The following is a 22919-nucleotide window of genomic DNA, read 5'->3' as shown; positions in this document are numbered from 1 at the left end:
TTGTGGTGACTAAAAGGTGCTACTGTGTATTTAAATTCGCAATTATGGATGCTAGGGAGGTTGATAAAGTATGTTTTCAAAAGTTTTTTTCAGTCTCGCCTTTGTTATCGATAATAAAACAAGGAACAAAGTTAGCTTCGGCAGCACCATAAAAAGTTTTCCATACATGAACTTGATTTTGATCGATCAGTTTGTATGACAGCTATATGCTATAGTACCCTGATTGGAATTTGTTTTTAGAGATTATAGTGTTGTCTTGAGCAATAACTTCTGCCAAATTCCATGAAGAGATCTTCACAAATAAAAAAGGTTTTCATATGAAGACTTGATTTTCATCGTTCAATTTGTATGACAGCTATATGCTATAGTACTCAGATCGAAAAAAATTTGCTCAGAGTTTATATGTAGTGTTGTGTTGGAAAAATATCCATACAAAATTTCTTAAAGATAATTCGTTAAATAAAAAAGTTTCCATACAAGGATTTGATTTTGATTATTCAATTTCCATGGCAGCTATATTCTATAATAGTCTGATCTGAACATTATCTTCGGCGATTATGTCATTACCTTGCACAACAGCTCACGTCAAATTACGTAAAGAAATCTTTTGAAATAAAAAAGTTTTGCATATAAGAAGTGGATTTTCATTGTAAGTTTGTATGAGCAGCTATATCTTATAGTGGTCTGATATCGGTGTTTTCGACAAATAAGTGGCTTCTTGAGAAGAAAAATATATGTGGGAAATTTCAGATCGATATCTAAAGAGGAAGGTCTAATTCGCTAGTTTATTTGATACTAATATGACCTTATTTCGCTTCTGTAAACCGGACTGTAGTCTGAAGCTGTTCACAATGGTAACATAATCTGATAATTGTCTTCATTTATATGTAAAATTTATTATACGATTTTTTTGATCAAAATAGAACGTAAGGATTGATATTTTGAAATTCTGCTTTAAAAATGTTCTACAACATTTAAGTATAACCCTAATGTTAACTTAAATACTTGCCATTATTTATAGTTATACAAAGTAGTTGCACAATGTGTTTTAAATCAAGAAAATTTCAGTAATTTTTTATATTCTTAGAAATATGACTGGTTTATTTATGGAACAACTTCCATAATGGGTTTTAGTTGTTTAATTAGGTGAACCCTCCGGTAGTCAAGTAGTTTTCACAATATGTTTGAATATGGCTAAGAAGTTAATGTAGACAAGATGGTTTGGTTAGCTATCAGAATATTGCTTGTTTGTAATAAAATTTTATAAACGTTCCTACCAATTGTAAGCCACACATTAGTCTTCAAGTAAAAATTGTGAAATCTTAACTAATACTTTGTATATTTTTAATCTTTACCGTGAGATTTCCATACGGCGGATCATTTAGGGTATATCACACCATCGCTGAAGTAGGTTTCGAAGTATACCATTTGATCTAATCTGACTCGGACTGACAAAAAAAAACTACATTTTCACGTACTAATCGACGTTTAATCAAATTATTTATACACTTGTTATAAGACATGGTTTTGGCTCATTTCTTAGAGCGCCAATCAGATTCAGGTTTTTTGGTAAAAGTCTAGTACTGCTACGCTTCATACCGAAAAGATTAATCAAAAGATCTTGAGTCGATCTATAATAACAGATATTGTTCCTCTTCTACCACTCTGATACTAACACATATGATCCTTAAGTATTGTTTCTTTAACTATTTCGATGTTATCGTCATCAGATATATGGTATTATAGAATTTTTTAATGTACATATTAAAACCTGATGCAGCTGGCATCTTACACCTTGAAGCCCGTTCGGACAATGTCCAGTTCTTCTTCTTCTTCTTAATTGGCGTAGAAACCGCTTAAGCGATTATAGCCGAGTTAACAACAGCGCGCCAGTCGCTTCTTCTTCTCGCTACGTGGCGCCAATTGGATATTCCAAGCGAAGCCAGGTCCTTCTCCACTTGGTCCTTCCAACGGAGTGGAGGTCTTCCTCTTCCTCTGCTTCCCCCGGCGGGTACTGCGTCGAATATTTTCAGAGCTGGAGTGTTTTCGTCCATCCGGACAACATGACCTAGCCAGCGTAGCCGCTGTCTTTTAATTCGCTGAACTATGTCGATGTCGTCGTATATCTCGTACAGCTCATCGTTCCATCGAATGCGGTATTCGCCGTGGCTAACGCGCAAAGGACCATAAATCTTTCGCAGAACTTTTCTCTCGAAAACTCGCAACGTCGACTCATCCGTTGTTGACATCGTCCAAGACTCTGCACCATACAGCAGGACGGGAATTATGAGTGACTTATAGAGTTTGGTTTTTGTTTGTCGAGAGAGGACTTTGCTTCTCAATTGCCTACTCAGTCCGAAGTAGCACCTGTTGGCAAGAGTTATCCTGCGTTGGATTTCTAGGCTGACATTGTTGGTGGTGTTTACGCTGGTTCCAAGATAGACGAAATTATCTACGACTTCAAAGTTATGACTGTCAACAGTGACGTGAGTGCCAAGTCGCGAATGCGACGACTGTTTGTTTGATGACAGGAGATACTTCGTCTTGCCCTCGTTCACTACCAGACCCATTTTCTGTGCTTCCTTGTCCAGCCTGGAGAAAGCAGAACTAACGGCGCGGGTGTTGAGGCCGATGATATCAATATCATCAGCATACGCCAACAGCTCTACACTCTTATAGAAGATGGTACCTTCTCTATTTAGTTCTGCGGCTCGAACTATTTTCTCCAAAAGCAGGTTGAAAAAGTCGCACGATAGGGAATCGCCTTGTCTGAAACCTCGTTTGGTATCGAACGGCTCGGAGAGGTCCTTCCCGATCCTGACGGAGCTTTTGGTGTTACTCAACGTCAGTTTACACAGCCGTATTAGTTTTGCGGGGATACCAAATTCAGACATCGCGGCATAAAGGCAGCTCCTTTTCGTGCTGTCGAAAGCAGCTTTGAAATCGACGAAGAGGTGGTGTGTGTCGATTCTCTTTTCACGGGTCTTTTCCAAGATTTGGCGCATGGTGAATATCTGGTCGGTTGTTGATTTGCCAGGTCTGAAGCCACACTGATAAGGTCCAATCAGTTTGTTGACGGTGGGCTATAATCTTTCACACAATACGCTCGATAGAACCTTATATGCGATGTTGAGGAGGCTAATCCCACGGTAGTTGGCGCAGATTGTGGGGTCTCCTTTTTTATGGATTGGGCATAGCACACTTAAATTCCAATCGTTGGGCATGCTTTCGTCCGACCATATTTTACAAAGAAGCTGATGCATGCACCTTATCAGTTCTTCGCCGCCGTGTTTGAATAGCTCGGCCGGCAATCCGTCGGCCCCTGCCGCTTTGTTGTTCTTCAGGCGGGCAATTGCTATTCGAACTTCTTCATGGTCGGGTAATGGAACGTCTGCTCCATCGTCATCGATTGGGGAATCGGGTTCTCCTTCTCCTGGTGTTGTGCGTTCACTGCCATTCAGCAGGCTGGAGAAGTGTTCCCTCCATAATTTAAGTATGCTCTGGGCATCAGTGACTAGATCACCTTTGGGGGTTCTACAGGAATACGCTCCGGTCTTGAAACCTTCCGTAAGCCGCCGCATTTTTTCGTAGAATTTTCGAGCATTACCCCTGTCGGCCAGCTTATCAAGCTCTTCGTACTCACGCATTTCAGCCTCTTTCTTCTTCTGTCTACAAATGCGTCTCGCTTCCCTCTTCAACTCTCGGTATCTATCCCATCCCGCACGTGTAGTGGTCCAGTTAGAACTCTTATAATTCTTGAATGGTAGTTCTTGCAGAAAGCGAAGAGTTTCCTAATCCTCTTGCAATTTACCCCGGATCAGAAGGATCTTAAGACTGAACAGCTTCTGGTACGACAGAACAGTAGTGAACCTCAAGAAACCAACAGACCTCCTACCCGTTCCCATTCCACAGTTATTGAGACTGAAGTACCTGCCCTTGCAAGCTTATCAGCTTTACAGTTTCGTACAATACCGCTCAGACCAACATCCAAACAAGCCTGATCGAAAAATAGCTTAATGCTAGAGATAAAGGAGGTTAGATATCATTTCGCTAGTCATGAGCGCACAATCAGCGAAATCACGGATAATATCGCTGCCCTACAATCAGATCACCTATCTTTCCCGCAAGCTTTGATCCATCCGCAAAGAAGTTGCTTTCAGCAGGTCTTTCCTTCCCTTCCTTTTCCTTCGAAAATATATAAGCAGAGCGACCTGTTAATGCAAATATTTTGGAATGAAGTCAAAGTGTGCGATGATGCTGAGTGCCCAGATTTGCAGTCCTCTAAGTACCCAGAAGTTCTGAGGCAGAGGGGAGCGGTCATGAACCTTGCTATATCTACAATATGCAACTAGGCATTCAGTGCCAAATTGATTGTTTTTTTTTGCTAATGGCTCCCCTTCAGCCGTATAACCGATGGCTTTCTAGTTCTTTCTAAGTTACGTTTTCACGTGATCTTTTTGTCTAGGGCGAGCACTAGGCACTTAACTCTGTCAGCAGACGCGTTCATTCCATTGATGGTAGATACGCCTCCTTTATTTTATACTTTCTAGTGTATAAAACCAGCTCGGTTTTGCTAAAATTTATGAAGAGGCTGTTTTCGGCAGTTAGTTTGTACACGATATGCAGAAATTTCCTCTCAACCATGAGAGCTACGTTATCCGCGTAGGCAATCACCCGGCAGTCGACTTCAAGTTTTTCTAAAAGATCATTGACAACTATGGTCCAGAGAAGTGACGGTGTCGACTGGTCTACCTATCTACCTTTGCAATAGTCATGCCCTTGAAAGTCGATTTTTGGGATGCTACCTCTTAAGGGTTTCTATACAATTAGAATTTTCAAGAATTATGGAAAATCGGCCTTCTAACTGTATATAATTCCTTAAGCGCAGATCAATCAATCATTCTAACATTTTCAGTAAGAAAGAGGAGCGACTGATTTACAAGAGGAAAATGGAAAATGAAACAAATGCTATTTACTGTTTTACTTAATTTCCGTCTACTTACATATTTCCTTTTAATGTATGTGTGTATGGCTTAGTAATTATAAACTTTACTCCTAAGTGCGCATTCATTGTCAAATCAAAGCCATTGCCGCCCACAATGTTGGCGCTGTCATCAGTAATACCGCCGAAAAGCAGCTGGCGAAAATAATTTGTATGCAAATTCAGATATACTTTTATATGTAAATTATATACATGTAGGTATGTATATGAATATATGTGTGTATATACATATGCAAGAGCGCTCATTGTAAAGCATAATTTATGCGCCAAAGAGCGTTTATAGTAATTTATACAAGTAATTTGTTAACGTAAATTGCACATTAACACTGAAAAATGTTATTTTACACACAAGTGTACATATACTCATATGTATGTATGTAAATTTGAGCAAATAGAGATTCTCGTACCATCATGCCAGTGATTATAGTGTCAATTTTATTTGTAGTTACACTCATACATACGCTCAAGGTTTTTTGCTTAGATATGGATAAATATATATATGTATGAGTGTACATATATTTACAACCAAATGTAAGCACTTACAGGTACATAAATATGCACGCCGGTGATGAATCGCCATTCCAAGTATGTGCAGCACTTGTGCCTCGAATTATGTGTGTGTGTATTTATGTGCGCGTCAAGCTCAAAATGGCAGCCTTGGCCGCGAAGCCAGTGTTGCATGTTACCGCACAGTTAAATAAAAGTGAATGAGAAGTGGAAAAAAGAAGAAAGAAATAAGTTTATTTTGATGACTACTTGTGCTGTGCCGCGCAGCAGGTGTCGATAATGTTGAAAATGATTATGTTATTAAATATCTATAAATAATTTACTGCGCGTGGCGTATTTAATCACAATGTTTAAGGCTAAAATTGAAATTTAGTGAAATTATTAATTTAAATCACGTAAATGTGTTGATTATATGAATTAAGTGGATGGTTAGTAAAATTGCCATTACGACTTTGGATGCCTGAAAAATGTATTAATTCCTGTAGAGTGTTGTTTTTGCAAGTTAGTACATTTATAAGTAGAATAGCGATTTGTTTGATTAAACATTTTTTTGAAGGAAATTTAAATCGAAGAAGGTCTGAATAGACCAGTGCAGAAGCAATTGAAAATGCTAAAAAATAAAAAAATTTATAATTTCTTTGTGATTTAGAAATCATTGGAAACGGAAGATAGAACAAACAAAATTAAAGGAGAAATAGTTTACAGGCGTAAGGGGCGTGTTTGAGTTGTAGGGGTTAAAAATGGTTTCTCTCGAGTTCCGGCAAAACTGCGTGTCTTGTAGAAAAAAATTATATGGTCATGTTGTAAGTAATGCGAAGATCTACAACTTTTATATTTGCACCTTTTTCGTATAACCTCAAAATTTTTGCGAAAAATTCAACATTAAAGCGTTTGGGGTTTTTTATTATTTTGATCGTGTTCAAATAAATTCTTTTACTTTAGTGTTAACTTACATACTGTGTTTTTTCATTTAGAATATTAAAGCGGAAACCTTATTTTAAGCAAAAACCGAAAATTAACCTAATTAAAAAAAATCTGAAATGAAAAAAATGATTTTTTTTAAAAGTCAGTGAGCTTTTTATTTGTTGAAATCTCTACTTTTCGGTGGTATAAAAAAATCTATATATTATAATACTATAGTAAACTTTCTTAGAAAATGCAAAAAAGACTCAGCTAAACACCGGCTTTTATGACAAAATGATTCATCTACATTAGGGTGTTTTTTTTTTTTGAATTATTAATTTTTTTCAGTCCCGTCACGAAATTTCCTTGGAAATACCCTAAAAAAATCCCTAAAAATTTTAGCCCTTAATATTAACATTAAGAACTGGACCAAGGCCTGTAAAAATTTTCCATAGAAAATACATTACAATCGTGAGTTTTTATCTTTAAATTCCTACAGATCAGAGGTATTTTATGGCATTGCTTTGACTTTAGACGCATATTTCTTAGAATTGTTCAGTCTACAAAACTGCCCAGTGCAACAAAGTCGCAACTCACACCAGCGAGGTAGTACGGGGCTCTTAACCCGATTTTTTCAAGAATTTCGCATTTTTTTGTATATTTGTAGGAAATTTTATTTGCTGTAAAAAAGGTTCGAAGTAAAAATCGCTATCATCAATACTTCTCGATATATTCGGCTAAGTTTATAGAATTTTTATAGTTGGTATGTATTAAAAAATCTATGAAAATTGCATACAGCCTTACTCAAAAAGCTGAATTTGTACATAATACAGGGTTTTCCAATAAGTGAGATATGATTAAAAAAAAACACTAATTATTAAGGAAAGTTTTGAATACTATACACCCTGTTAAGAAAGTTTCGGGAATTCTTCATTCCCCCCTCTCACCTCCCGCTTATATAGAAGACAAGTACATTTTTTTCCTAGGTTGGTACAACTATCCTTAATTGTGATGCCGAATATGAGCACGATCGCTCAACCAGTGTGTTTACAGCAGCTGTTTATGTCAGTCGACCTCAGTAGTCTGTGCCGAATTTTACAAATTTTTTTAAATTATTTGTGTTAAATTTTGGCCAAACACTCAACGAATATCATTTGCTAAGCACTGTATTCACCTGATATGGCTCCCTGTGACTTCTCCACACTGAAATATCCACGAGGAGCACGCTTCGACTTAATTGAAGATATCAAAATGAATTCGACGCCAGAGCTGAAGCCCATGTTACTTTGAAGGCGATAAAATAAATTTGGATGATGATTGAAAATTTTTCGTTTTAATTATAAATTCCTGATGAGAGGGTTATAACATCACTCAAATGGCCTACACGAACGAATTCGATGAACCTAATATTTGAGTACTTTTTTCAACATCAAATCGAATGTCATGAATAGCTCGTTTAATATTAACTTATAAAGCTTGAATATAGTCTAGTTTATAGCTAAAGAACAATGACTTCAAGTAACTGCACAAGCTGTAATCTAATGGTATTAAATCACAACTTCTTGATGGTCGCTCAATGTCACAATTTCTTGAAATCTTTATATTTGCTCTTAAAACCACAACAAACTCTCAATTTAGGTCAATCTAATGATTGCTTATGAATAATTGGTGGATTTACTGCGCACCAGAATTGACAGTTTTGTTTATTTAGCGCACGACTCAGATGAATGAGAGCCTTATCGGAGAAGATAATTTTCTTGAAAAATCGTAATCATTTTCAAGTTGCTCCAAGACAAAATCAGCAAATTCATGACGTTTACAATGGTTCAATAGCTTCTTTGCTTGGGTGGGAAGGATATATAAGGATACTAAACCAAATTCTTTCTCAGAATTCGCCAGGTTGTGATTTGAGACAGTCCCAATTCTTGGAAAAGTCTTAGAATCGAAAAATTGCGGTCTTCAGCAACAGTTGCCTGAACGGCAGCAATATTTTCATTACTTCGATCGGTTCTTTTTCTTATTGGCGTTTGAACATTATGTAAAGAAAATGTGCGCTCGAAATTTTCAACAATTCGACGAATAGCGTGTACAGGAGGACGATTATTACGCCCATAAAATGGCAAAATCGTACGAAAAGTTGCAATTGGAGAACGATTAGTTTGATACTTAAATATAATAAAGTGTAAGCGTTGTTCTTATTTGCAATAATCCATACTGAAATTGTAAACATTATTAAATAAAAGGAAAAAAATGTATGTATGTCATGACATATGTATGTATGTACTAAAAATGGCCCAGTATGAGGTTTCCACCAAAAATCTTTGCATGTAAAAAATTGGTTAAAAAATTCATATACTTTTTTCTCTCCCATCTTCTTCTTCTTCTTAATTGGCGTAGACACCGCTTACGCGATTATAGCCGAGTTAACAACAGCGCGCCAGTCGTTTCTTCTTTTCGCTGAGTGGCGCCAATTGGATATTCCAAGCGAAGCCAGGTCCTTCTCCACTTGGTCCTTCCAACGGAGTGGAGGTCTTCCTCTTCCTCTGCTTCCCCCGGCGGGTACTGCGTCGAATACTTTCAGAGCTGGAGTGTTTTCATCCATCCGGACAACATGACCTAGCCAGCGTAGCCGCTGTCTTTTAATTCGCTGAACTATGTCAATGTCGTCATATATCTCGTACAGCTCATCGTTCCATCTCTCCCATCTATTTACATATAAATACTTCTAACTTGCCAACAATGTAAGCAACTGAATTCATTTGACCTTTGTTATGCTGACATGCATATCAGTATAAGCATACATTTATACATATTTTGTAATTAGACACATTTGTAGAAATTTGCATATATGAATATGTTACAACGAAAACCTTGGTCATTCGGCTTTTTAAGTTAGGCTTTATAGAATTTTTATAGATGGTATGTATTCAAAAATCTATGAAAATTCCATACAGCCTTACTTAAAAAGCTGAATATCTCGAGAAGTATTTAAGATAGCGATTTTGACCTTAGACCTTTTTTATAGCAAATAAAATTTCTTACAAATTTGTCATGTACATTTTTTCTATAGCTCTTGTCATTTACGAGATATATACAAAAAAATGCGAAATTCTTGGAAAAATCAGGTTTAGAGCCCCGTAGTACCTCGCCGGTGTCAGTTACGACTTTGTTGCACTGGGCACTTTTGTAGAGTGAACAATTCTGAGAAATATACGTCTAAAGTTAAAGCGATGCCATAAAATACCTCTAATCTGTAGGAATTTAAAGATAAAAATTCACGATTGTAGTGTATTTTCTATGGAAAATTTTTACAGGCCTTGGTCCAGTTCTTAATGTTAATATTAAGGGCTAAAATTTTTAGGGAATTTTCTTTAGGGTATTTCCAAGGAAATTTCGTGACAGGACTGAAAAAAATTATTAGTTAAAAGAAAAAACACCCTAATGTAAGACATTAAAATGAAAAAAATTCCGGTGCCACTAAAAACTTAAGTCAATAGTTTATTAGCAGCGTCTGTACATCACTTAAAATATTTTTGAACAGCACAAATTTAGTCAATATTCTGCACCAAAAATGCAAAATCAACAGCAACACAGTTGAATGGCGTTCGGATTGCAACCAGCCGTGGGGCACTTTGTATAAATTAGCACTGCCACAAAGGCGTAGCGAAGTGTTGACGCCCTGCTGTTGCAATTATTTTACACTTAATTTAATTTACAACAAAAAAAAAACACATAACATATTTATGGATTGTCAACTCTCGAATAAAATTGTATAAACAAATGAATTACGACCAGAAGACAGGAGCTGAAGTCAAGCGCGGCTTATTAGCATAAGCTGATATGAGTAAGTGCTAATGCGTCTAAGTGCACAATGTGCTTAAATGAGCGCACAAACAATTATGACATCACTGATGCATCACATTGCAACAACAACAACAATGAGTGTGCGTATTTGTCATTTGTGACAATTGTGGCAGTTGTGTTGCATAAACGCAGTGAAAAGTCTGACATAGAAAATGTTTGTGATTTTCCTAAATTGCGCTAAATAATTGCTGCTCAATTGCTCAGCTGACAGCTGATAGTCACACATACGGCATTTGATGTCAAGTTCAGCTTGTTGGGCGCGAAGCATCGCTCATAGCTGACACTTCTCGGACTTTTAGCGAATTTCTATGCTTTTGAGTGTGTATGTGTATGTTATCGCATTCTCTACAATGCTATCTTTACACATTCCAAGTTTGCATCAAAAGCAGTTTTCGTTTTTTTGTTTTTGTTTTTTTGCTTCTCTCAATCAATTAACGCTGCGCTCTAAAAGGCACTTTTAATTGGCAAACATTTCTAATTCATTGAGCGTCATGTACTGCATACCTGCAGCAAATTTTTTCCACACACACACACACACACACACACAAACATTGTTATTTTTCTTCTTGATACTCCATTAAATAGCGAAAAATTAATTAAGTTGAACAGCGGGAGCTTGAAAAAAGTGTCAATTCGATAAATGTGTTGCGGAATGCTTCGCGGTCATTGGAAGTCGACTTGCTGGTGGCACGTACGCGCTGTTTACAGTAAATATATGCTTATATGTTGCCTTTTTTCTTTATAGTCACGCGTTGCAATGCATAGATTTGTATAAGCTCAGTTTTTTCAACATTTTATTCAACATTTATTTCTTCATATTCTAATGGAGGAATGTCGTCAAGTTTTCATGAGAAGTTGTGGAATAATTAGCTGTTTACAAGATAAAATAAAGGGTAGAAATATTAATTAAACGTCGGCGAGAGGAAATTCACTTCCATTTTTCGAAGTGGTGAATATTTATTATAGAAAATTAAAACAAATTATATTTTTCAGGTTAATTTAAATAATATGGTATTCAAGGAAGTTTCTTGAAAAATAACCTCAAGATTTAATATCATAGAATCTCTTTGAAGTCAACGCAATATTTTCAATAGTTTGGTTATGTATGAGTAGGTATTAAAGCAAAAAAAAACAAAACAATTTAACAAACAACAAAATTTTCCAACAAAATCCTATAAATATTGTGTAGTCGAAAAAGTCTTTTCGCATTTTGTCAATATATGTCGTTGCAGTCGTATATCTCTAGTGTTACCAACCTAAATTCCATGTAGTGCTGGAAAGGTGAGATTTTAAGCTTCATTTAACCAAAAAATTTTATTCAGGGAAGTTGAAAAAAGTTACAGCTGTTCAAAAATGAGTGAAAATAATGAAGAAAATCGCTATATTTTTAAATTTGTGTATAAAAAAAGGAAGAATGCCTCACAAAGCCACCAATGAAATTTGTGAAGTTTACGAAGACGTGCTGTATCAGTTCGTGGAGAACAACAATGGTTCGCTCGCTTCCGTTCTGGAAATTTCGATTTACACTGATAAAAGTTTTACACTGATGAAATAATGTCTCTAGCGGAAAAATGACAAAAAGAAATCGACAAAAATGGTACCTAGTGCTTTATTTACTTATAAATAAAAGTAAGTTGAAGTTTGATTAGAAATACGAAAAGACTTTTTCGGCTACCCAATATTTTTAAATAAACATGTTTCACTTCACTAGACTAGTTAAGGAAATGTGTAAAAATTGATGAAAAAATTTATTGTAATTAACAACTTTTTTTAAACTCAAAAGTTTATTTTAAAATTTTTTATAAAAAACATGTATGAGAAGATATTTAAATTTTGATTTTTTTAATCAAAAATTTTATTTTAATTAATTTATAAGCTTTTGCAAAAATACATATGACGGGTTTTTCAATAAGAGCGTTACAAAAGTTTTTTTGTAATAAAACAAAAACGGTTTGGGATATCAATGAAATTCTTTATACTTGGTTATGGAACTCAGCTTTTTCTGCATAGCCACCACGGGCACGTTTGCAGAATTCCAGACGTTGAATCCAATTTTCGACGGTTTTCAAGCATAAATCGGCCGATACTGCTGCAATTTGATGTTCGATATTCGTACGAAGTTCATCGCTGGCTTGTTAGCATAGACTATAGGTTCGACGTAGCCCCACAGGAAACAGTCTGACGGCGTCAAATCGCACGACCGAGGCGGTCAATAGACTGGGCCATTTGGTTCTCAATAAATCGATTGTGACATTCGCTGTGTGGCTTGTGGCGCCGTACTGTTGGAACCACATATTGTCCAAGCCATATCATCCAATACGGGCCAAAAATATTCGGTTATCATTGAGCGGTAGAGATTCCCATTCACAGTAACGTGCCGGTCGTGATCATCACGGAAGAAATAAGGCCCAATGACGTCGCCGGCCCATAAACCGCACCAAACCGTAATTTTTTCGGGATGCAATGATGACTCATGGAATACGTGTGGATTGTTGCCCGACGCATGTTTTGATTATTGACAGAAGATTATTATTTATCGATAAAAATCCGGTTCATTTTCAGTTGTTGCTCAGCCCAATTCACGGACAAACGACGATTCTGTTGGTCAAGCGGCTTCAGTTCCTACATCAATTTGATCTTGTAAAGATGTAAGCCAGATCTTTGTGACAGGACGTTTATGATGTCCATAGATTGAACGTAGCGCTTTTAAAGTTGAACCCTCTGACTCCAAATTTCGGTAGTAAATTTTAATATTTTCGACTCGTTGTTGGATCGTATATCTCTACATGATGAAATGGCAAACCTTACTAAAGAGAAATGTTGAAAGAGCGGGAAAAATATGGCGTCGATTGCTGTCACTATCGGTCTACTTTTGTAACTTTCTTATAGAAAACTCCGTCACTTAGTCTTGCCATAAATTCCGTTGCGAAGGTTATATGCGTTGTAAACGAGGACATATTCATAGAAAAAAAACCTATAGCTTATATTATAATTTGCATGTGTTTACTCTCGCTTATTAACAACAAACAGGGGAGTTAAATAAATCGTTTCCGCTGATTACTTCATTTACAGTTGATGACAGCAATATAAGTGGTCAGTCTCGCGTGGTTAGAACCAATAAAATGATAAAACTGTTCGCGTAGGCATTCACATTTGAGTATATCAACCAAATCAATGTCAAGATTTATTTGAGATGATTTTCACATGAAAGCCTACCGTTGGTCGATGAGCATTTATCTTCGGACCACGCACCTGAAGCAAATTAAGCTCAAGAACAGCTTACTCAGTGGCACGCGGTCAAAAGCGTGAAGTCTACTGTAAAGGCAGTACATCTCTTCTTTTCTATGAAATATGGGTTAATTTCGAATACCAAACAGAAATTTTGGAGAGTCTCGAAAAGTATTTGCTTCAAGTAGCGTCCTCAATACTAATAGAAACTGTACGTGCTGCTACTGATCAATGGCCAAATTTTTTGAGGGCATGTTTGCAAGCACAATATATTAATTTCGAATAAAATTTTGTACATCGCTCAGTTAGACACTTATGTATATAGTTCATTTCGAAGCTAGACGAAAAACTCCTTTAGTTGGATGTCAGCTATCGATAAAAACTGAACCACAAATTTGCTTAGTTGTTTGATTTTTATTTCCGCTCTAACACCTGGCTGTCTAAAGGTATGAGATCTGAGGTGTTTTTGCCTTGATCTGGAAAAGGCAGGACACTCCAGCAGTAAGTGTTGAAATCTTAATATCTCATCTTCTTCCGAGCAGCTGATTCAGCTGGAATAGACTAGTGATGATTTAAATAACAATTATTTATAAATGAATAAATTAATTATTTCTCTTTCTTTACTAACTTTAGCAAAAAATATATAATTACATAGAATTTCCATACTTTTAGCAAACACTTCACACTCATTTCTAATTAAATCACGAATTGCACATCTTATCTTGCAGTTCACACAATCCACATACGCGCTGGTCACGTGCCTCATTTCAATTAGCTCGGCGATACGTGTCGATTTCAATACGAACAAGGGTCCCATTGTGCCGCCAACACCACGTACAACGGTACGTCCGCTGCCGCCGTTCCGTGAGCCCGCGCCCGTCTGGGAGGATCAAAGCAATGATATACCGAACCCGAATCCATACACGTAAGTGTTATTACAAAAGACTTAAGGCACGAACTCGTTGCAATGATTAATGTTTATTAGCGCCATAAAGTGACAATATTAATTGTGTCGACTTGATGAAATATTGTTTTATAGATGTTTTTAGTTTTCTGTGAGTGTTTTGAAATAAAAAATACTAATGGCAAAGCTGCTGAAATAATGTACAATTTTTTTTTCTTTTTGCCAAGCAGCATGAAAGTGTCATATTAAGTTATTTTAAAACAAATTTTTAAGCGCATTATTATACTTTCCATCTCAAACTCAAACTAAATTAGAAAATTTTAGCTAATTAATAATTTTTAAAGGTTTGGCAACGTCATAATGTCATATCATAAAGAATATTTCCAAGTCAACTGTTCGAGACGCTTGTTCGTTGTGATGTCCAGCTCAAAAAGACCTTCGGATATCGACAAAACGCCTTGAGCCTGCCACAAATTTATTGGGCCGGCTTATATCAATTCCATCATTAGCATGTGTGGTACACCAAGGTCCACTCCAACCATGGCACAGAACGCCATCAAGCACATAGTGCTCGTGGACATCGTCGGAAGGTGTATGGTTGTGAAAGTTGCTATCAGACTCAGAGAATCTGTTGCTAAAAGAACACGTGTTTGAAAGCTCGAATATCCTCACTCACTTTGACTTCATACCGGATCACTTAGATCATGGAGTCACCAAACCGAACTCTAGCGGCTCCTTCTCTGCCCATATACGGTGGAGGGAATTGTGTGGTTTACTGCTCAGAGCTCTCTATCAACTTCAGCTTCAGACTTCCTGACTATTGCATTGCCTTCCAAGTCGAGGTTGCAGCCATTAAGGTACCAGTAGATTTATTGCTTCGGAGTTCAGCCTCCTTCAGAGAAGTAACCATCCACGCAGATAGCAGGACGACGATACTGGTCAAGGAATGCCTAACCTCGCTATCAATAGCATCGAGTGTCTTTGTGATAAGATGGGTACGGGTGCCAAGCCACAGCGGAATCGCAGGAAATTGTAAAACTGATGAGCCAACAAGAAAAGGTACCCTAAAACCGCTATCGGTAGCACCGATTCTACCGTATCCTCTTGTGTTCCACTACTAGATAGCTGGGTTTTGCGGAACCTTGGCCGGCGCTGGTCGTAAGCCTTTTGGCTCAAGATCGATCGTAAAAGATCTAGTGATTTCGTAGCCTCAGTAAGGCTAGCCTCTCTCTAAATGTGGGGCTTTTAACAGACTATTGCCTCAATGGGGGTAAACGACAGTAAGCTGGGAATCCTACCAAACAACTGTATGGAAGAAGATGAGGTGGAAACAACTCAACACTTCCTTCTTTACTGTCCCGCGTTTGGAAGGTTAAGACTTGGAGCGCATACCTTTAGACATCCCACCGAACTGGCAAGAGTGGAAATTAAACGCCTGTGCAAATTTGTATTGGCTACTAAGCGTTTTCCCAATTTATAAGTTCAAACACAGGAGTTCTTCTTTTGTATGGCTTCACTATGGACTATGAATATATCGCACTCCACGTGCGATCTCTCTAGATCAGCCATCTAACCTAACCTAACCCATAACAATTCCAGTTTATTTCGCTGGCGATTCCAGGTTCGAATCGCTGAAAGTTTGGCAACAGAGATGCTTCAACCTTAGTTTGGCAGAAGCTGAAAAGAGCAGGATGCAGTGCTTAGATGCTTCCACCTCCTTTTTTGTCATGCAAGATTGTCAATTTGAGTCTTCCAAAATGTTTAGCCTTGATAAGAGCAACTAGTTCAGTAGACCTCTCATGCTCGGCTGGAGGCCCATAGATCCATCATCTGAACGCATGAAGATAGACAATTATTTGTTTATTCCCATCCTTATGGAATTTGTGTAGGTATGCTCTTTCTTGAAAGCTCCTCGGTCTCACAATTTTCAACGATTTCGCCGTGAACATGCATCCAATCAAGTTTAATATAAAAGTAGCTTGATGCTACTGCTAGTGAAGTCAATCTTTAATTAGCTTTGAGCTCAAAGTCAACGACCTCAAGGCCTGTATAGCAGCTTAGCTATCGGTGTAAATGCATATCTCTTTAAAAGAAGCCGCACTACGTTGAAGTACATCTGTTGCTAGTTTAATAGCTATCACTTTTGCTTGAAAGACATTACAGTGGTCTGGTAGACTGAAGTGAGGGTTCATTGAGAGCTCTAGACAGAAGACTTCTTCTTCAATCTTCTCCTTTAGTTTCGATCCATCCGTGAAACAGCTCACTGCATCTTTATTGTAAAGACTTCAGCCTGGCCACATATCGCTTGGAGGTAAGTGCAAGGAAAATATGCCATCACGAGTAGGTTCTTCGATGCAGTGGTCTGAGTTAACAGAGATGATCGAAATTCCACTCTCTCAGTCCACGGGTGATATATGTAGAATAACATTAGGTGCCATCGCAGGTATTTTACATAGTGTACACCTTATGCAATTGAGAGCCGCTCTAGCTGTAGTTTTATTGAACGTTGTTCACTACAATATTAGCGTAACTTCGGTTTCTTAAAACCAAAGCACAACTTTCGCTCAGAGATACAAATATATTACTTTTTTGTTCGAAAATATTTGAAGTCAGATGGCAACACTAATTTTTAAACACTATATAAAAAAATATTATCTTCAGATTACTTAAAGTTATTATAATTTATATATTTTAGTATATAAATAAATGTGGCAACCCTTTTTATGCCACCACTTATTTATAATTCGAACTTTGGAGTAATACAAATTTGAATAAATTAACAATATGTGATTTATATTATTGCAACTGATTTAAGACGTTGTAGCTTATCATTAATAATATATAATATAACTGGCATAACTGTATTTTAACTTTCGACAGTCTTCAACTCAGTAAATTCATTTCAAAACAAAATTCTCTAAGCCATTTACTACTGAACTTTGTAAGTAAATAAATGCACCGCCTTTGGTAAAGTAAATAAATGTTGAGAAAGAGAGCATTACTTAGAAATACCGTTATTTTTCACTATCCTCTGTACTATCATAAAATTTTATAGTTTAATTTAGCAGCGCATAATTTCTAACTGTAAACCGTTTTGCTATCTTTCAGCTACATTTTACCGCCACCGTCGCGACCACGTACAACCGGCAATAATGTTGGCAACGCCGGTCAAAGGCCACTGCACTACTATGGCAACCTCTTGCTGCCCTCCAACGAGAATGCCTTCACCCAGCAGGGCAGTACGAATGTGGGCGGCGGCAGCTTGGCAGCGAAATATATACCGAATGTCGGTATACGGTACACAGCGGTGGTGGCGCCTACCTATAACAGCAACAACCACAATATCAACTACAATAACAACAATCAAGCCAATCGCAACAACGGTGGCGGCAATTACTTCGACGTGAACAATAAATTGCATGGCAAATACTATAATGCCAAAACGAAAAAGTACAAGGCATACGAGAAGGTCAAATACGTGCCACAAAACTATGTAAGAATCTATTATTATAAATAAAGCAACAATTTACGACATTGTAATATTTAATATTGATTTTTTTGGTTAGGTTTTTTTTGTTGTGTTTTAGTAGTAGTAGTGTTATTTGTAAGTAGTAAGTGGAGAGGAGTTTAAGGTTAGGGAGAACAATTTTTTATGTGATTTTTGTTAAACATTTTTGAAGAAATTTTTATAAAATAAGATTTTTGCTAAAATGTTTTATTTTAAGTGAGTTCAATTAACCCGAAATCTTGAATTTTGAAAAAGTTCGTTTCAAATGTTTTTGAGATATCTGTAATACACTATTTGTTTATGAACCAAATCACCACACACGCACACATTTTAACACTCACTCCTTCCATTGCTCATTTAAGGGGTTTTATGCGCTTGCAAGTCAGAAAAAACGGGGTTTTCGAGAATTTTTTGCTTGAAGTGGTAATTTATTTAACAAATATATAAAATATGAAAAAAAGTTCACTTCGGTTGCATCGTAGCTGTGATACCTTAAACAGGTGCAATTATTAAAGTAAAGTTGGTTTAAAAAATCTTTACCTTGATTTTGTTCGATCAGTTGGTATGGCAGCTATATGCTATAGCAGTCCGATCTGAACAATTTTCTCGAATTATTCATCATAACCTTAGAAATTAATTCATGCAAATTTAAATTGAAAATATCTTGTCAAATAAAAAGTTTTCCAATCCAAAGCTTAATTTGGATCGTTCAGTTTGTATGGCAGCTATATGCTATACTAGTCCGATCTGAACAATTTCTTCGGAGAGTGTTTGCCTTGCCTTAGGCAATAATTTGTACTCAATTTCGTTAATATATTTTGTAAAATAAAAAAGTTTTCCATACAAGGACTGAATTTTGACGGGTTAGTTTATATGGCAGCTATATGCTATGGTGGTCCGAGCTCAACCATTTCTTTGGAAATTATATTGTTGTTTGGGATAATAATCGGTGCCGAATTTCGAAAAGATATCTCTTCAAATAAAAAAGTTTTCCATACAAGGACATGTATTTGGTCGTTCAGTTTGTATGTCAGCTATATGCTATAGTGGTCTGACATCATCAGTTTAAACAACTAAGAATGGTTTTGAGGAGAAAAGTGCATGTGTAAAAATTTCAGATCGTTAACTCAAAAACTGAGGAATTATTTCGTATATTTTGATACCCTTGAACCCCTGGTCGATCACGATTTTTGACAAAATAGCTCAAAAGAGTTATTTTTTGTGAAAAAAATTTTTTAAAACATCAAAATTATGATTAAATACATACTCTTACATACATACTCTTACATTATTACTCGATGGATTCAGCCGTTTCGGAGAAATTTTCTTCTAAAAACCTAGTTTCGAGAAAAAAAAAAATTGGGAGCTGCTTATACTAAATTAAACCGTTCTTTCAAAAAGACGAATCAAACTCAAATTTTATGAGAATATTTTCAAATATATGTATATTCGATATAAAATAAAAATATATATGTTTTCAAAATCGCAAGCGAGTTTAACCCCCCTAAATTTCTTCAGACAGCAACTTCTATAGTTTAATATCAAGTTTCGCTTCATCTACTCACACCACTCATACCTTTTCATTACAGTATCCACTATCTGCATTGGCACTACCCATCGAAAAACCTTACACAAACGCATTCAATCAAGAACAGTTGATACGCACACAACAGTTGCCACAAATTGCCGCACCAAACGCCTTTCGGCCAGTTGAAAAGGCAGCAACCGAAGCGCAGCTACACAGCGCAGCATCAATCAGGCAAAATACCATAAGCGCAGCCGCAACAACACCTTTAGCTGCCAACACGGCTGTGCCACAAGCCAAGTGGGCGCACGAGAAAGATCAGCCGCTGTTGAAAGGCAAGTCCCTCCCCGAATCCAGCAAAGCACAAGCGCAGCTACCAATTACTTCAACAACAACAACCACGAAACTAAACACATTGGGAGGTCAACAGGCGAACGCAATCTCGAGTGCGAAGAGCAGGTGAACGTGCAATGTAGCAACGTTACAGCAACACAAATACAAATTAATTTGAGGAAAAAAGTTTTGAAACGCATTTACACCGACAAAAAGCAAAAATTTACTTCAAATTTACAAGTCATCAGTTACTTTGAAATATAAATTGAGTATGTAATATAAATTTACTTTTACATACATAACCGTTGTAATATTTTTTATTGCATTTTGTAAACTCTGCCAACTGCCTGTCATTGTGCGCTGCATTTGAGGCGTTCAGTGAAGATTAACTAATTCTTAGCTGTTACCACATGATCAAGTCCCTTTAGGGTCTATCATTTTTTTTTTTTAATTTTTGCCTTGCCATAAGAAAGCGACAACGAAAATTCATAAATATTTTAATATTTTTTAACTCAAACTGTATTGTTGGTAGCGCACAATACACCGTTATATGAAATTATATAAATATAATGTTATATAAAAAAAACTCGAAAACAAACACCGTGTACCAATTGTAATCGTACTAGTAAATACGAATGCTAAAAATAAACGAATGCTTTTTTTATGAAAAGTAATTGTAAATAAATAATAATGTATAAATAAGAAAACGAGCAATAAAACTGAATAAATATATACTTTTACAAAATTTTGTGGTTTTAATTATTAAAAAAAGTTTTTTGATTTGGTTGAAATCCTTAAAAATCTAATAATCTAATAATTTCATAGCGCTTTGATGATAAATGATGATTTCTGGATCCGTACTTGTTAGTAATTTATTATAAAAAAGTACCGCTATTTCAACCATCTCAATTCCGAATGCATTGCACCCATTAACTATTCTTCTGACTTTTTTTTGAAATTAAAAACAAGAAAAAACGTTAACTTCGGCTGCACCGAAGCTTATATACCCTTCACAGGTGCATTTATTTCAGTAACTATGAGTCCAGTTTCTATGGAAGCTATATGCTATAGTAATCCGATCTGAACAATTTTTTCGGAGATTACATTGTTGCCTTAGAAAATAATCTATACCAAATTTCGTGAATATATCTTGTCAAATGTGAAAGTCTTCCATACAAGAACTTGATTCCGATCGTTCAGTTTGTATGGCAGCTAAATGTTATAGTGGTCCGATATCAGCAGTTCCGACAAATGAGCAGCTCCTTTAAGAGAAAATGACGTTAGCAAAATTTCAAAACGATATCTTAAAAACTAAGGGACTAGTTCGTATATATACAGACAGACGGACATGGGCTAAATCAACTCAGTTTAACATACTGGTCACCGACGTTTCCTTCTGGGTGTAAAAAACTTCTTGACAAACTTAATATACCCTGTTCAGGGTATAATAAAATCAATAAAATTTTAGGTCTAGTTCCTGTAATTCATGATATGGAGATTTATTTTCTTTGGAAAACAGACAGCTTTCTACTTTTAAGTCACCTCTTAACGGTAAATTAAATATAAATGGTAGCTTCTATAGGTTAAAAATATAGTATAAGGTTTGGTATCTTTGGACACTTCTGAAAAAGTTTTTTAATGCCGCTTTGGAGTAGTCGAATAGTTGTATATTAGGTTAGGTTAGTTGGTTGGCCAATTGAAAAGTCCACTTCCTGACATACAGATGGCGCTTCTAGAAATGTATCCTTATGATTAGAAAAATTGGTAAAAAGAAATTTCGCTTCTTGAAAAAATATTGATTTTTGTAGGAAAAAATGCAGTTATAGCAAAAACTTGTCTTGAAAACTGCACGTACGTTTCATTGGATATTTTTTCAAAGATGCTGTTGGACCCAGGAAATCGTTCGATGCTAACAAACTTTTTGTTGCCGTATTGGTATGTGGTTTCAACAAAGTATGCCACACAGACATGGCCATTTTGAAACTTGAGAACAATTCATCTCGAAGATAGTCAAAGATCATGCGATTTAACGCCTTTAGACTAAGAGAGGTTGTTACCGCAACTATTCCACGAAAACATAAACAAATGCTCGAAAAATAATTTTGGATGACCATAAATTTAAATGAAATTATCTTCAAAAAGTAAATGTCATGAACCAATCACTCTAAAGATGAGATCATTTTATTGAACGTGTACATTATATCATTCACGAATGTATTATGATTAGAAAAATTGAGAAATTTCGCTTCTTGAAAAAATATTGATTTTTGTAGGAAAAAATGCAGTTGAGCTCTATGACAAGTTTGACCTAAATTCCGTATTGGTAAACCAACGACGAGTTGATGATTCAGAGCAGTGTTACCGACGAAAACATAAACAAAATGCACAAATAATTTTGGATGACCATAGGCATAATAAAAAAAGCAGGCACTCGAGTTTTTGAGTAGATATCATTCACGACAATGGATGCAAAGTGGGCGCCGCTTGAGCTCTATTTTGACCTGAACCAACGACGAGTTGATGATTCAGAGCAGTGTTTGCAAGTGTTCGAAGGCACTAAAAAAATGGAGCGGACTGCACAAAATGAAGCCTCTCCAAAGCGTGGAAGAACGCAAAATTTGGCTGGCAAGGTTATGGCGTCTTTATTTTAGGATTTAAATCGCGTTATCGGACCGTTTGAGAAACGAACGAAATCGTCGAACCGAACTTGAAGAAAACGAAAGTGTTTTTCCGACAAGACAATACACCGTCACAAGTCAATGAAAACGATGGCAAAAATTCATGAATTGTCTCCGTAGCCACCGTATTCTCCAGACTTGCCCCTTTACGACCATATCCTATTCTCAGATCTCAAAAGATTGCTTACTGTTAAGAAAGCTGCGTCGAATTTGGAGAAGATTGCCGAACCTGAAACATATTTTGAAGCATGGGACAAATCGTACACCAAAAATGGTATCGAAAGGTTGAAGGGTGGCTATAATTGGTGTATCAATTTTCAATGGCAAAAAGATGAACAAAAAAGTAAGAATTTTGCCAAAAAATTCTTTGCTATGGTAGGCCGGGGACTTTTAATTTGACCTATTAGACTGTTATGTACGTATTTTTTAAAAACATAAAAACTCCGTAGTCAGATTTTATCCAAAAT

At 36.4% G+C, this 22919-nt stretch overlaps 2 protein-coding genes across 5 annotated transcripts in view; one reads left to right on the top strand and one right to left on the bottom strand.

Moving 5' to 3' along the window:
- Positions 1 to 20519, top strand: part of LOC126760969 (uncharacterized) — a 49185-nt gene extending 28666 nt beyond the window's left edge. For all 4 annotated transcript variants that reach the window (XM_050476816.1, XM_050476815.1, XM_050476817.1 and 1 more), the window contains exons 3-5: positions 14233 to 14429; positions 17517 to 17901; positions 19506 to 20519. In XM_050476816.1, coding sequence (XP_050332773.1) covers positions 14233 to 14429; positions 17517 to 17901; positions 19506 to 19904 — 981 coding nt within the window. In that variant the 3' untranslated portion in view covers positions 19905 to 20519. The remainder of the gene's footprint in view (positions 1 to 14232; positions 14430 to 17516; positions 17902 to 19505) is intronic.
- LOC126760985 (heat shock protein 23-like) overlaps positions 1 to 22919 on the bottom strand; it is a 450653-nt gene that overhangs the window by 116926 nt on the left and 310808 nt on the right. The gene's annotated exons all lie outside the window — the stretch shown is intronic.

Source organism: Bactrocera neohumeralis, chromosome 6 (genome assembly GCF_024586455.1).
Source record: "Bactrocera neohumeralis isolate Rockhampton chromosome 6, APGP_CSIRO_Bneo_wtdbg2-racon-allhic-juicebox.fasta_v2, whole genome shotgun sequence".
Lineage (NCBI taxonomy): Eukaryota > Metazoa > Arthropoda > Insecta > Diptera > Tephritidae > Bactrocera > Bactrocera neohumeralis.
Note: the sequence above shows the minus strand (reverse complement) of the source record. Positions and strands in the feature narration are given on the sequence as shown.